The following is a 14,919-nucleotide window of genomic DNA, read 5'->3' as shown; positions in this document are numbered from 1 at the left end:
CTTCCCACTTGCTGCCCTCAGCAGGGGAATGGTCACCACTGCCTGCGCCTGTTCACCAGTTCTTTCAGCTTGCTCCCCAGCTGTGTCTTTGGGCCTCTGCAGACATCTCTCCTCTGCTCCAAGAAGGTGGTCGTCTCATCCCTTGCACTCTTTCTATCCTCTGCAAACCACTTATCAAAGCTCCTCTCACCTTCCAGCCAGTGGTCCCTTCACTTTCAACCCCATGCATGTACTGTCCTCTAGAGTCCATGTTCTCCTCAGGCTCCAGAAGATGATGCTCCTGCCCCTCCTAGGGAACCAGCTCTCTAGCAACTGGCCTGTAATAGGAAGAAAAGTTTGGAATACACTGAGAACTCAAAAAACACACCCTGGAGCCCAAGTGGCCCTTTTCATTATTAAGCTATCTTCTGCACATGAGGCCCACAACCTTAGTCTCACACCCAAGAAGCTTCCCAGGAACCAAAGAGACCCACCTCTCTGCAAATCACGGGTGAGTCTTTGTTTCCAGCCCATACAGAAATACAGAATCTTATTACTGTTGGCCTCTTCTTCCAAAAGATCAGAAGGAGCTCCAAAGGATATTCCCTTCCTGGTGTCACCCCACCCTCAGCCATCCCCTGAAGCAGGGAGGCCAGAATTGCAACTCAAATAAGCAATATCACCAGTATGTGGAAAGGCAAGAGCTGTGTGTGCAAAAGGCTTTACAAACAGATAAGGACCTATGGGCTGGGTCAGCTGCAAGTACATTTTATAATCAGAAGATCCTAAATCCAAGTTTCTTGGAGCACAATTTTTTTAAAAAATATTATCATCAATCCCCTAGGGAAGGCAAAGGATTTGGTTCAACTACTCTCAGTCCCATTGAAGGTAGCTATTGCTATGTACATACAGAAATGGATGTCAGAGGACTAATGGAAGGTGGGGAGAGACCCCTAACCCAGATGCTACTGCTGCAGCTTAAGACAAAAGAAATGAGGCCTTTGGAAGGGGAGATACTCAATAAGGGGAGATTTTGGGATTGGCATCTATGGGCTTTGGTGGCCAGGGATATTTTTTTTCCATATCGATTCCAGGTCCAGTGTCTAACCACTAATCTACTTAGCAAAAAGTACCTGCAGTTCATTATCAGGAGCTAGAGATTGAAGAGATCTGATCTCCCTGAGAGATTTTCAGACTCAAAACTATTAGCTCTCTGAGAGATTTTCAGACTCAAAACTATTAGCTCAGTTTTTCCCTGCTAAGCCTTAGGAATTCACCATTTTTAGAGGGGGCTCTGGGTCTGGATCAAGTTTCATCTCCTCTGCTCCAGTTCCAGCCCTTTCCAGCCTTACCTCATACCACTCCCTACCTCCCAGGTCTCTTGCATTCTCTCCTCAGCCTTGCCTCCTCTCCCCACATTGCCCTCTATGACTTGGATGGCTTTGCTCTCATTGTTCCTGCCTCGCTAGCTGCTTTTTTAGTAACCCTCCTTTCCTGACCAACTCCAATGCCTCCTCTTCCAGGAGACTCTCCCTGATAACTCATCATCTCTTCCCCACTCAGAATTCCTGTGGCACTTGTGTTTGAACCTAATGCCTCTGCCAGGTGATGTGGTGTTCTACTAAATGGCAAGGTGCTTAAGGCAGGAATTGTGTCCTAACCAAGCCTCCACATGGGGAAGAGTTGTGTTAATGCCACTCTACAGTAGAAGATAGAATCCTGAAGAGACAAGACTGCAGAAAAACTTCATTTTGAAGATGAGGAACACAGGCCTATGAGAAGAAAGGATAGTCTGTGATTGTGTGTCCTTGAAAATTTCTGATTAGTTGATCAACAGAAGACAGAACATCAAGAGAAGGTCTCCACTCCAATCTAAAGGTTAGTGTCCATTGTCCAAGGTGGAAGAGTGTAACTAAAACGATTTCTCAGTGCCCAGATCTATGAATGACTTCTCTTTCCACTGTTCTGATGGCCAGACAAGGAAGATGCTGCTGGTACAGTTCTGCTATTCCTCTCTTTCTCACTCCCCACAACACTATTGAGACCAGGAAGCTAAGAGGACTTTGGTCCAGGACACAGTTCCTAGAATTCCACTTCTTTCACACAACTCTATCCCAACAACTCCTACAACTCCTACAACTCCTAACCTCTTAAGAGACTCAATTCATTAGTCTCTTAATTGGCTTTCTTGCCTTTGTCTCTCCAGTCTTTCTAATGTACAACATGACAGTGGCTACTCTTTGCCCAGGGAGAAGTTCATTGATTAAGCTTGTATCCTCCATGTCTTACACAGTTCCTAACACACAGTATAAATACTCACTAATTGAACTAATCCTCAATTATGTCAAAAGTCTGTGATTTTGTCAAGTTTAGGAATGTCCTCCTTCAAAGTAGATGACAACCTTTCTCTGTCATTGCAGATGTCAGAGACTTGCCTGAGGATCAGAAAGGTTGAGATTTTCTTTGGCCACACAGACAGTGAGTGTCCATTAAACCTTATGGTATCTACTTTTCTATAACAAATTCCAAAAGGAAGCACAAGTTCACTCCCCAATCCGAACCCCATTCTCTTTGTGTCTACAAAACAACTCATTTCTAAAGGACCTTAAGAATCCAATATTTTTTCATAACTATCTCCATTCTTTGAAAAGGAAAATTAAGGCCTCTTTAGGTGTTACATAATAATAGATTGGGCTTAAAAAGTCAGGAAGATCTGCATATGAACCTGCCTCCATGGTCAGCTGTGACTACTGGCAAGTCACATCACCTGGCTACCTCAGTTTTCTCATCTGTAAAATGGGGGTGGCCCATGGTATCTCTTAATGCTAGCTAGTAGTTCTGAAGCTACAACCTGTCTCTAGATGTCCCTCCACTTAAGGCTGTTCTTTAGAACAGTCCAATCACTTCTGAGCTTAGATTCCACTGCTTCCCAGCATGTACCTTGTCTTTTATGAAGTTGCTGAATTCTTTCCCAAGTACTGTGTTTTTATTCGCTATTCCCTTCAACTAAAAATGTCTTCCTTTCTTCTCTCTTGTCAAATTCCGATTTAGAGTCTTCAGAACCTAATAAAAATGATCCCTCTTCCCTCATAGACTTCCCTAGTTCTCCAACCAAAAATGACCTCCTCAAAAATTCCCAGTATGTTTTGTGCCTCTAGAATGATTCTTACATTAGTTATATATGACAAGGTGTGGTGGTCATCTCTCTTTCTAGAATCAATGTTTAATGAAGTTGGGGACAGTGGACAATTCTTCTTCATTTCACCCACAACATCAGGCACTAGGCCTTGAACGAAGTAGAGTCTCAGGAAATAAAGATATTTCCTCATTTCTTTCACTGTAGTGTTAAAAGTGGGTATGTTTCAATGGGCCTATATAGAAAAACCCGAGACAGAACCACAGTATCTCCCTTTGTAAACTTGGTAGGAATTAAGAACAATCTAGAAGAATGAATACTGGACAGATGTGATAAGGTAAGAGGGTTCAGATGCTGACGAAGAGGGCTATGCTGGAAGTCAAGAGGTGAGCACTGGTTTTAAAGGTAAAAGACCAATTTTCCCAAGTCTCACCCATGACATTTCATTAGTTAGCTTAAGTAACTTCCCCTTTCTTAAGTTTCTACAAATGTAAAATGAATAGAATGAGTGAACGCTGTACCTCCCAGGTGTGAGGAGAGAACACTGGTGTGAGAACAATGTGTAATCTTAAAGCACCAATTACAAGACCACCTATATCCTTGTCCTACAACTGTTGATTATGTTAGCAGTTTCTGGACTTCAGTTTTCTCATCTGTAAATGGAGGGAACAGACTTATGATATAAGAATCCAAAAGGCCAATGCCATTCACCTTAAGGTTTGACTAGGGTCAGTCTCATAGATAAATGGAGAAATTGGTTACATTATTTGGTGTAATGAAAAACACCCAATGCTAACACCCAAAATCCTAAATCCCAAACCCTAATCTTTTAGTGTGCCACAGTTAGAGGAGACACCTAGGTGATTACCTTGATGTTTTTTTCCAAGAACAAGTTTTATCAGACCCCAAACTGCTTTAATAAAGACCAATGATCTGAATGTCTACAGCAACCTCCACACACACTGTCATTTTCTCCCAAGGACAATACTCTTTCCCAAATGGTTCAGATTGAATGAAATTACTATTATTAGGGAAATGTCCTATGTTTCAAGAAAATGGAAACAAAATGGGATACAATCATTTTAAAAATGTCCAAGAGTTTAATCCAAAGTTTATTAAGCCCCCAAGGCTTAATGTGCAGGACAATATGTGAGGCTCTGAGGTGTTAGCTTAAGGATGGAAACCATTTTTCTGTCAAGGGTCATTTGAATATTCACTTGCTACATTTAGTCAAACATTTAATTAATTCACCCCTAAAAAGATCCTAGATTTATTGAATTTCAAGTCTTGCCCATGGTCACTGTAGCAGCACCAGACCAATGACCCATAGGTCAGAAATTCCCTGCCCCTGTGCTAGGGAGGAAAGGGGGAAGAGATGAAAGCTTACATTCTGTTAGAGATGGGGGGATAGGATGTAGAATAAATATGAATATAGATAAAGTAAAGAATAAAGTTCTCTAGAGCACTCTAAGATGGCACTTTAAGGGAAGATCAAGAAAGGCTTTCCAGAGGTGGTGGCACCTGGGCTATTTTTAAGGAAGTTGGGAAAATAGTACATTCCAGGTGTAGGGGACAGCCATTATGAATGTCAGGAGAAAGAATTTTAAGTTTAGAGTTTGGATAGATCCTAGAATATATGAAGTGAAGAAATGAAGAGTAGAATAAACACTAATATAAAGATATTAAGTTGGGTTAGTACTATACTGTGGAGGACCTAAATAGCAGCATAAATTTGTTTTATCTAAGTGGATTTAGGGAAACATTCAAGCTTATTGAGATTCAATAAATCAGGAAAATGATTTTGGCAGCAATGTGATTTGGCAACAGAATGAAGAGGGAGAGGGAAGACGCTGGAGGCAGGAAAATCAGACAGATAGCCATTCCAATAGTCCAAACAAGGGATGATACAAGCCTTAAAGAGATTAGTGGCCCTATGTGAGGAAATCTAGGACAGAAGCTGTAGGCATTACAGAAGGAAACCAAACCAGTTTTAAAAAAAGGGAATAAAATTTCTCCCAGTTTTTCACTTCCATCAGTCCTCTCCCCAATACATGGGGATAATAATATCTGTATCACTCTGTAAGCATCCTATGCTGATGATTCAGTATGATGTGCCAGTAGAACACAAGCTCTAAAGGGGTGGCTAGGTGGCGTAGTGGATAAAGCACCGGCCCTAGAGTCAGGAGTACCTGGGTTCAAATCTGATCTCAGACACTTAATAATGACCTAGCTGTGTGGCCTTGGGCAAGCCACTTAACCCTGTTTGCCTTACAAAAAACCTTAAAAAAACAAGAATACAAGCTCTACTACATTGAAATTCCTTAAGAGTGTGGGACCAATGATGTGATTCAAGTGGGGTTTGCAATCCAAGGACCAACTTCCTTAAGCATCATCACTAGAAGGTTGCCACCACCAGGTAATGATTTGTTTTTGGCCATGCTAACTCATAGGATCACAGAATTTAGACCTTCAAGGGACCTTAGAGTTCATCTAATCCATCATCCTCATGTAGAAAAACTGAGGCCTGGAGAGAAGGGATTTGCTAAAGATCATGAAAGTAGAAAGTAGCATTAACTGGGAGTTGAACCCACACATCCTATTTGCCTAGACAACTCCACACGGGGGTCATGAAGAGACAGACTGAAGATGTCTGAACAAAATCCTGACTATATATACAAGCTTCTTTCAACCACATGAACTGTGTTCTAAGGCTGGGAAGAGATTATCATCTACATCAGGAAGAAAAAGTACCCACATCAACAAGATCATGACTCTTTTGAATCCTATGATTATTCTTTAGTGTGAAGTCTCAAATGATATCTGCATCTGAAGGCTGTCCAAGATTCATTTCATTGATGAGAATTTCCATCAGTATGAATTCTCTCATGAATACATATAGCTAATGACTGCTATGGTTGATGCTTTCCCATAGTCTTATTTACAGTTACTTTCCAATATGGATTTTCCTATGTTGAAGAAGTAATGATTTCTTAATAAAGGTGTTTCCACACTCACAGCATTCATACTGTTTTGCTTGAGTGTGAATTTTTTGATGTTTGGTAACAGAAGAACGATTGCTAAAGGCTTTTCCACATTCACTACATTCATAGGGTTTCTCTCCCGTATGAATTCTTTTGTGTTCAATAAGGTGTGCACTCCGGATGAAACTTTTCCCACAGTCAATACAATTAAAAGGTTTCTCTCCTGTATGAATTCTTTGATGTTGAGTAAGGTAAGCACTACGGCTGAAGGCTTTCCCACATTCATTACACAAATAGGGTTTGTCTCCAGTATGAATTCTTTGATGTTTAGTAAGAGATGGATAACTTCTAAAAGCTTTTCCACATTCATTACATACACAGGGTTTTTCACCAGTGTGGATTCTCTGATGCTCAATAAGAGATGACCTTTGGCTGAAGGCTTTCCCACATTCATCACACTTATGGGGGTATTCTCCCGTGTGACGTCTCTGATGTTGAATAACATATGTGCTCTGACTGAAGGCTTTTCCACATACATTACATTTGTAGGGTTTCTCCCCAGTATGAATTCTCTGATGCTGAATAAGATGTGTGCTCTGATTGAAGGCTTTCCCACATTCCTTACAATGATATGGCTTCTCTCCTGTATGAATTCTCTGGTGTCGAGTAAGATGCGTACCTCGGATAAAAACCTTTCCACATTCATTACACTTATAGGGTTTCTCTCCAGTGTGAATTCTCTGGTGTTGAGTAAGGTATGATCTGTCTCTGAAGGATTTTCCACATGAATTACATGCATAGGGTTTTTCTTCAGTATGTATTCTCTGATGATTAATAAGGGATGAAATGTAGCCAAAGATTTTCCCACACTCATTACATTTATAAGGTTTCTCTCCAAAATGGACTCTCAGGTGTTTAGTGAAGGATGAGTTGTGGCTGAAGACCTGACTATGTTCATTACATTTATGGGACTTTTGGCCTAGAGTAATTCTCTCATTCTGGGTAATGCATATGTTCTGGCTAAAAGTCTTTCCATTTTCATTATACTTATAAGCTTTCTTCCCAGTGTGTGCTCTATATTGACTAAAGTCAGAATAGTAACAGAAGGTTTTGCCTGCTTCGTCACCCTTACAAGGCTCTGAGATTATCCTACCTTTCATCAGGCTGGAATACTGCTTGAGACTTCTTCCATATGTATTATATTTACACAAGCTCTTTATCATAGGAACTTTCTGGGGTGGAACAAGGATTGATCCAAGATTGAAGCTTCTTCCAAATTTATTACATCCATGGCTTCTCAGCTTATTAAGAACTTTCCTTTGGGTGACTGTTTCTTGTATAGACTCTTTCTCTTGGTTGTCCTGCTGTCTCTCAAACTTGACATCATAATCCCAGGCATTTCCCAACCTGTGGCTCTGGGAACTAAATCTTGTAAGGCTTTGCAAGGACACTTCTTCCACAGGCATTTCTAGCTTTGGAGCTGATTCCTTAGCCTCCCAATCTGGAAAAAAATAATGTCTACTGTTTATTGTTTCAAAAGAAAGAAAAACTGTAATTTTCATTAAGGAAAAACAAAATCCTACATTTGCAAGCATTTCAAATTGTAAGTTTATATATTCATCTTGTTTCTTTTTTCTCCTCACAATACAAGAAAGCTTTTAATCATTACATTTGATATGTAAAGAAATTGACACCCAGGGAGGAATGATTTGACCAAGGTTATATCATTCGCACAGAAGAGCTAGACATGGAGTCCCAATCTTCTCACTCATACTATGTCCTATTACATGGCACTAACTCTAAAACATCATTATCAAGAAACCGAAGCCTGAAATTGGTGAGGAAAAGGAAACAAGGGACATAGTCCTTGTAAACTAGGTCAAGTCTCCAGGTTCAAACAAATATCCACAACAGGGAATAAAAGAATCTATGGTAAACTGCCAGAAGATGGAAATAGAAAAATATCTCAATTATTAAAAAAATCTATGATTCGATAATTTACTATACCTCTTAAGGAATCAGGAAGAAGTAGAGGAACCAGTGAGAGTCAGAAAAGCAATAGAGATAGGGGTAGAAAGCATGATACCTCTCAGACCACAGAGCAACTAGGAAGCTGCTGGTATGCTTGGACATAAGTTTAGTAGAGGGATGGGAGAGAGCATCAAGGACAAGTTTTTTTTAGAATTAGAGAGATTATTTCTAAGCCTATGAGAAGGAACCAAAGGAAAGAGAATGATTGAAGATTCTTGAGAGAGAAGAGGTAGGATGATTGCAGAAACAAGGCAGGAGTGGATGGAGTCTCAGCAAAGATTCCAAGGACAAAAACAAAAGGTAAGGGATGTCAGCCTTTGCCTCATTCATGTCAATCAGAGTTGTCTTGGTCTCTCCCTCAAGTCATGACATTTACATTCACGAATTTCTATGATGGGGCTCTTGCTCATACCTTGCTCATCTTCTTTGCCATCTGGCACGTCATAGCATTTGTGGAACTGAAAACTGTAGAGCAATGAAACACCCTCAATCCTCCTGAATTTCCAGAATATTTCATCCACACTTTTTCCTGAATCCTACTGGATGTTTCTCTAGCTCTCAATACATCATTCTTGGCAATTCATATTTAAAAATATATGAATAGATCAGAACTTTTATGATCCTATAACCATAAATGCAGATGTTCTAACATGCTGACAGAAAGGATAATGAAAATTTGCTTTTTACCTACTATCATTGCTTTGATAGGTTTGAATTTGTATTCCTTAAGGAACCATGATGTTTTTAATAATTGTATTAATAACTTAACTCTTAGTTTGTTAGAAGTTTTTGTTTACCAGAGCTTATAAATAACTGATTTTGATTTTATTGGAATACTTATTCATTATAAATTGGCTAGAGAGATTAAATGCTTTAGAAGGACTAAAAACTTGGACGTGGATGGCATTTTGGCATTTTCCTTCCCCAGCTTTGTACTTGTCTTGTTGCTGAGCCATTCATAGTGGATCATCATACAGTGCTGATATTGTATACAATGTTGCTAATACTATATACATTGTGTTCCTGATTCTGATCATTTTACTTCATATCCATTTTTCCCAAGTCTTTCTAGGTTTTTCTAAAATCTGCCTGCTTGGTAAACCATTCCTCAGCTGATGGGCATCCCCTCAATTTCCATAATTTTGCCATCAGAAAATGGGCTACTATAATATTTTTAAAGATATAAATCTTGATAAAAATATTCTTTCTTATTATTTTTCCAATTTTATATAAAGATAGTTTTCAATATTAATTTTTATAAAATTTTCTCCTTTCCTGCCCCCATCCTAAGATAGCATAACACAATATGTTGCATATATTTCCATATCAGTTACACTGTGAAAGAAGAGTCAAAACAGAAGGGGGAAAATGACAAGAAAGAAAGAAAAAACAAATTTTAAAAAGTGAAAATAGTATATGCCTTGATTTGCATTCAGACTCCAAAGTTCTTTCTCTGGTTGTGGATGGCATTTTCTATCAAAATTCAATACAGGATATTAAAAATTTGTAAAGTATGCTCAGATGTTCCAATCCCAAAATAAGAAACATCCTTTGTTCCTCAGTACAACACAATAAAAGTCTAAAATTAAGACTTCTTTTTCAGTGCATCATTTTAAAGGTTGAAAATGGCTACTTAATACTGTTTAAACTACAACAAAATAAATATATATGAAAATTTTTTAAAGAAGACAAAAAGGAAAACTATAGACAGAGATGCCAAATTCTGAGGAATGAAGGAAGAAAATTAAGGGTGTACTGTCACAATGCATAAACCTCTATGAAAGAGTAAGATCATCTGGTACACGTCCAAAAAAAGTGTGTACTCAGGTTTAAAGAGAGAAAAGGTTTAGAAAAATCACTAGAGTTAACAAGAATAAAACATAAGTATTTGCTTAGCTGAGCAAAAGTAAGGTTTCAATACAGGTTATATTTCAAGTGGGTGGAATCAGCTCAACTTTGTGAATTCTCCAGTAATGCTTAACAGGCTGAGAGCCAAAGCAAAAAGATAATAACTAGAATTGTCAAGATTCATCCAGACCTGAGGTTTAACCAGCTGGAAGACTGGAGCAGGGGAGGGTTGAGGAAGAAGAGGAAAAGTTTCTAAGATAGTAGTAGCTATAGTCATCTTGAAAAGAAACCAATGGGAAGGGTCAAAGCAAGTTGAAAGATGAATGGAATGAAGCCTATCTGGGGAATAGGGATGAGTTAGGGCACTGCAGGTCACACATGTGAAGAGCAGGTTTAGTGGGAGATGAAAATGAAAGGAGGGGGGCAAAAATTAGGAGCTTGTGGCCAGAAAGTGAAATAACAAAGTTAAATTGAAAAAGCAAATGGTCACAGAGGCACTATTGGCAAAAGGGCCAGACTAGATTTAGAGGACTGTGTATGAAGCTAAAAGGTTATTATTGTAGATTGATTAGTATTAGTTATTAAGTGCCTATGGTTTATCAAGTGCTGGAGTAGATGCTAGAGATTCTGCCCTCCAGGAGCCAACATTCCATATCTTGGGAACCTATGCATTGAAAAGCAAGGATAAAATGGATACAAGTCAGCATGCTTGTAGATGAGGAGGCCCGTGCAGAAAGAGGTGCCCGAGTCCTGTTCTGAGGGTGGCCAAGGTTTCTACAGGGTGAGGAGGTGGTGGCAGGAACCACCCGAGTATAGTAAAAGGATGGGCATCAGCTGGATCTGGGGGTCATAGGCTCCCTGTGGGTGAAGCCTGACCATCCTTTATGAAAAGATCAAATTTCAGCTAGAAATCAGTGAAAATCAAGATGGGATTGTTTTTTTGAATCTAAATGAATCTAACTATGGCCACCTGTGAAATCTTTGAATCCTGGGACAAGAATGTCCTTGGACTCCTGGCCAGAGTAGTGAGGAAATGGACCCATGATTTCATTTTGGGGGTCACTTACACTGTCTGCTTCAGTTTCCTCATTTATAAAATGGGGGAAAGAATAGTCCTTCCCTTTCAGGGTTACTGTGAGTATTCAATGAGCTTCTCTTTGTAAAACACTCAGCACAGGAGGCACCAGAAAAATGATTAGAATTATTGATCCGATTTGACAATTGTCTCCAGTACCCAACACACAGTCAGTGCCTCATCTATGCACATGTGAAGCCTGAGAGGAACTCCCAGTAACTTCAAGTGACTGAAAGCCAGTCAGAGAGAAGCCAGGACTGATCCATTTGGTCCCAAAAAGAAGAATTAGACCCAAGGAGACAAACATCAGAGGCAGACTAAGGCCCAACCAAAGACAAATGTCCTTCCAATCAGATGTGTTCAGAAGAGTGGAGGGGGCAGGGAGGAGAAGAGCAGAGCAGGAAGAAGACACTCCCCAAAGAGGCTGAGAACATTACAAGAGTGGAACCCTTTAAATGCAGTTTTCCAGGAAACTGGTCTAGGGCTGGACCTGGAGAAGAGAAAAGTGGGCAGTAGGGACTATTTGGGAATCCACATCTGAATGCATGAGCCTCTAAGAAGGTAGCGAACACTTGATAGAGTCCTACAGGGAAGCTGGCCAACCCAGATGATGCTTCATCTTAAAGGTCATTAAATATTCATCAATTTAATTCCTTGTGGAGTTTATTTTTTTTTGCTTTGAAAAAATATCCTTTTTTTTAAGAAAGATTTTATTTGAGTTTTACATTCCCCTAAGCTTGCTTCCCTCCCCCCACCCCCACAGAAGGCAGTCTGTTAGTCTTTACATTGTTTCCATGGTCTACATTGATCTAAGTTGAATGTGTTGAGAGAGAAATCATATCCTTAAGGAAAAAACAAAGTATAAGAGATAGCAAATTTACATAAAAATAAGATTTTTTTTTTCTAAATTGAAGGTAATAGTCCTTAGTCTTTGTTCAAACTCCACAGTTGTTTCTCTGGATACAGACAGTATTCTCCATCGCAGACAACCCAAAATTGTCCCTGATTGTTGCACTGATGGAATGAGCAAGTCCATCAAGGTTGATCATCATCCCCCATGTTGTTGTCAGGGTGTACAATGTTTCTATGGTTCTGCTCATCTCACTCAGCATCAGTTCATGCAAATTCCTCCAGGCTTCCCTGAATTCCCATCCCTCCTGGTTTCTAATGGAACAATAGTGTTCCATGACATACATAGACCACAGTTTGTTAAGCCATTCCCCAGCTGAAGGACATTCACTTAATTTCCAATTCTTTGCCACCACAAACAGGGTTGCTATGAATATTTTTGTACAAGTGATGTTTTTACCCTTTTTCATAATCTCTTCAGGGTATAGACCCACTAGTGGTATTGCTGGATCAAAGGGTATGCACGTTTTTGTTGCCCTTTAGGCTCAATTCCAAACTGCTCTCCAGAAAAGTTGGACGAATTCACAGCTCCACCAACAATGCATCAGTGTCCCAGATTTCCCACATCCCCTCCAACATTGATCATCATCCTTTCTGGTCATATTGACCAGTCTGAGAGGTGTGAGGTGGTACCTCAGAGAAGCTTTAATTTGCATTTCTCTAATAAGTAATGATTTAGAGAAAAAAATATTTTTTATAAGAGATAGCTGTTTGCAGTGGGAAGGAGAGGGAATTGGAGAAATCTAGGCAACATGAAATTAAAATATAGCAATAAAAATCCATTTTAAAAGCTATAAGGTTCTAATATCAACAGCAGGAAATGAAGCAAAGAGGCTAAAGATCCTTAAGACAGAGATAAGAACACTCTAGAGACAATACCCTTGGATTTGGCCTGGAAGAAGCTAGCACCTTCAAGAGAAGTGTAAGGACTGTGCTGGGGCAGAAGCCAATCTAGAGGACTCTGAGAAGAGAACAGGAGTCAAAGAAGGGAATGAGCATTTTGCAAATATCACATTTGACAAAGCAGAACAAGTGGGTGTCGGCAACATGTTTGCAAATCTGGTATAAAGGGATGAGAAAGTGGACAACACTTGAAAGAAGCAGCAGAGGCAAGAAAGAATTTCCCACTGTCTAATAAAAAAAAGGGGGGGGGTCACCCTGAGCACTAGAAACAAAGGAACTAATCTGTGAAGGAGTTTCTAAGGATGGTGGAGAAAGTATAATCACCAATCCAAATCAGAGGGAGAAAGATTCAATGAAGATAGAAGAAAAGCCTCTTCTGAACCAGGTATCCAAGACAGCCACAAGTTGGCAGCTTATGACATACAAGCTCCAATTGGTTGGTTAGGGGAACTTTAAGGAGATCACCCTGCATCACATTTCCCAAAGAACCTCTAAGTTTTCATTTGCAATTATTCAAAACTGCCTGGTTTTTTCTTCCTTATCTGCACAGGTGCTTCCTGGGATTTCTCTCTCCAATGTATAGGCAGCTAGATGGTGCAGTGAACAGAGTACTGGCCTTGAAGTCGGGAGGATGGGAGTCCAAATCCAGCCTCAGACCCTTGATACTTACTAGCTGTGTGACCTTGGGCAAGTCACTTAACCCTGATTGCCTTAATCCAGAGCCATCTTTAGTCATCCTGAGCCATATCTGGTCACTGCACCCAGATGACTCCAGAGGTGAAAGTGAGGCTGGTGAACTTAGCACAGTCCCCATTCATTCAAATTCAATTCACATATTTATCATGGCATCACTTCCCTGAGAATAAAGGACAAAACATCAGGACTTTCCTCTGTCTAAGGTTCTTCCCCTCCCTCTAAATGAGAGATCACAACTGGTTTGAAAACTGAAGTCCTTCTCATAGAGATAGAAACAGAAGATGTTTGTTCATGCTGGAGTCAAAAATACATCTCAGAATTCCATCCTAGACTTTTTAATAGGAAGGCACACAAGAATGGTTTCAAAAAAAGGCCTCGTGGTAGGCAGTGTTGTATTTTCAGAACTAGTGGGGGCCAAGTCACAAATAGAAACAGAGCTTAGAGGCTCTTTATCCCTTTCCTGGTTAAGAGACTGGAATCTTCTCACAGAAATACTGGGACCAAGAGAAAATCCACAATGTCAGGACAGTTGCAAAATGACAGAGAAAGTCCAACCTCAAGAACCACATCATGAATTTACCCATCTCTAGTTTTAACAGACAGATAAACACCTTTTCACCAGGGAACAAGGAAAAGAATCCCTATTATTCAGGGGGAAAAAAAGAATTACTAGGTCCTTCCCCTCCAAACACACCAATCCAAAGCTCAGCTAATCACTTTAGAGCATCCCAGGGTATTTTACACCACTGGAAGTAAAGAAATCAGTAAAAGGAGACTGAGTCACAAGGGCTTACCTAGAAAAATCAGGTTTTTGTAGTTCTCTAGCATCACATCTCTGTACAACTGTCTCTGAGTAGGGCTCAGTTGTCTCCATTCCTCCTCAGTGAAATCCACAGTCACATCCTTGAAGGTCACTGATTTCTGAAACACCAAAGTCATTTGGGTTCACTCCTGGATCATTGTATTGAAAATCAGAAGGTCAAAAAAGAGTGCTGGGAATCTGTCCCTTTAGTCAGTACCATTCTTGGGGCTCCTCAAATAAGGAGATGTTTGGCTTTCATGCTCCAATTCACAGAATCATCCAGCTAGAGACTCATGGAATCTGAAAGTCAGGAAGGTTCTCCAGAGGATGACCTGTGTCTGACCAAGAATACCTTCTATAACTTTCCCAAGTTCCTATCACTAATGCAATCCATTCCAGCTGTAAATGGCTCTCATCTTTCACCTTTGTGTGTCTCGAACCTCTTTGGAAAGCTGATCCAACCTAGGGACAATACTGTTATACACATAAAGCAAAACCTATAAGATAAATGAAAGCTAATTATACTGAAATACAAATGATCAAACTAATTTTGAAAAAT

General features: G+C 39.9%; 1 protein-coding gene across 4 annotated transcripts in view; it reads right to left on the bottom strand.

The window, feature by feature from the left end:
- Positions 1-224: 224 nt before the first annotated feature.
- LOC141488987 (uncharacterized) overlaps positions 225-14,919 on the bottom strand; it is a 29,712-nt gene continuing 15,017 nt past the window's right edge. For 3 of the 4 annotated variants that reach the window (XM_074189530.1, XM_074189528.1, XM_074189529.1), the window contains exons 3-4: positions 14,353-14,479; positions 225-7,597 (exon numbers count right to left, since the gene is read on the bottom strand). In XM_074189530.1, coding sequence (XP_074045631.1) covers positions 6,060-7,597; positions 14,353-14,479 — 1,665 coding nt within the window. In that variant the 3' untranslated portion in view covers positions 225-6,059. The remainder of the gene's footprint in view (positions 7,598-14,352; positions 14,480-14,919) is intronic. The other variant, XR_012468876.1, reaches the window with a different exon arrangement.

The sequence above is a fragment of the Macrotis lagotis genome, chromosome 5 (genome assembly GCF_037893015.1).
Source record: "Macrotis lagotis isolate mMagLag1 chromosome 5, bilby.v1.9.chrom.fasta, whole genome shotgun sequence".
In the NCBI taxonomy this organism is placed as follows: domain Eukaryota; kingdom Metazoa; phylum Chordata; class Mammalia; order Peramelemorphia; family Peramelidae; genus Macrotis; species Macrotis lagotis.
Note: the sequence above shows the minus strand (reverse complement) of the source record. Positions and strands in the feature narration are given on the sequence as shown.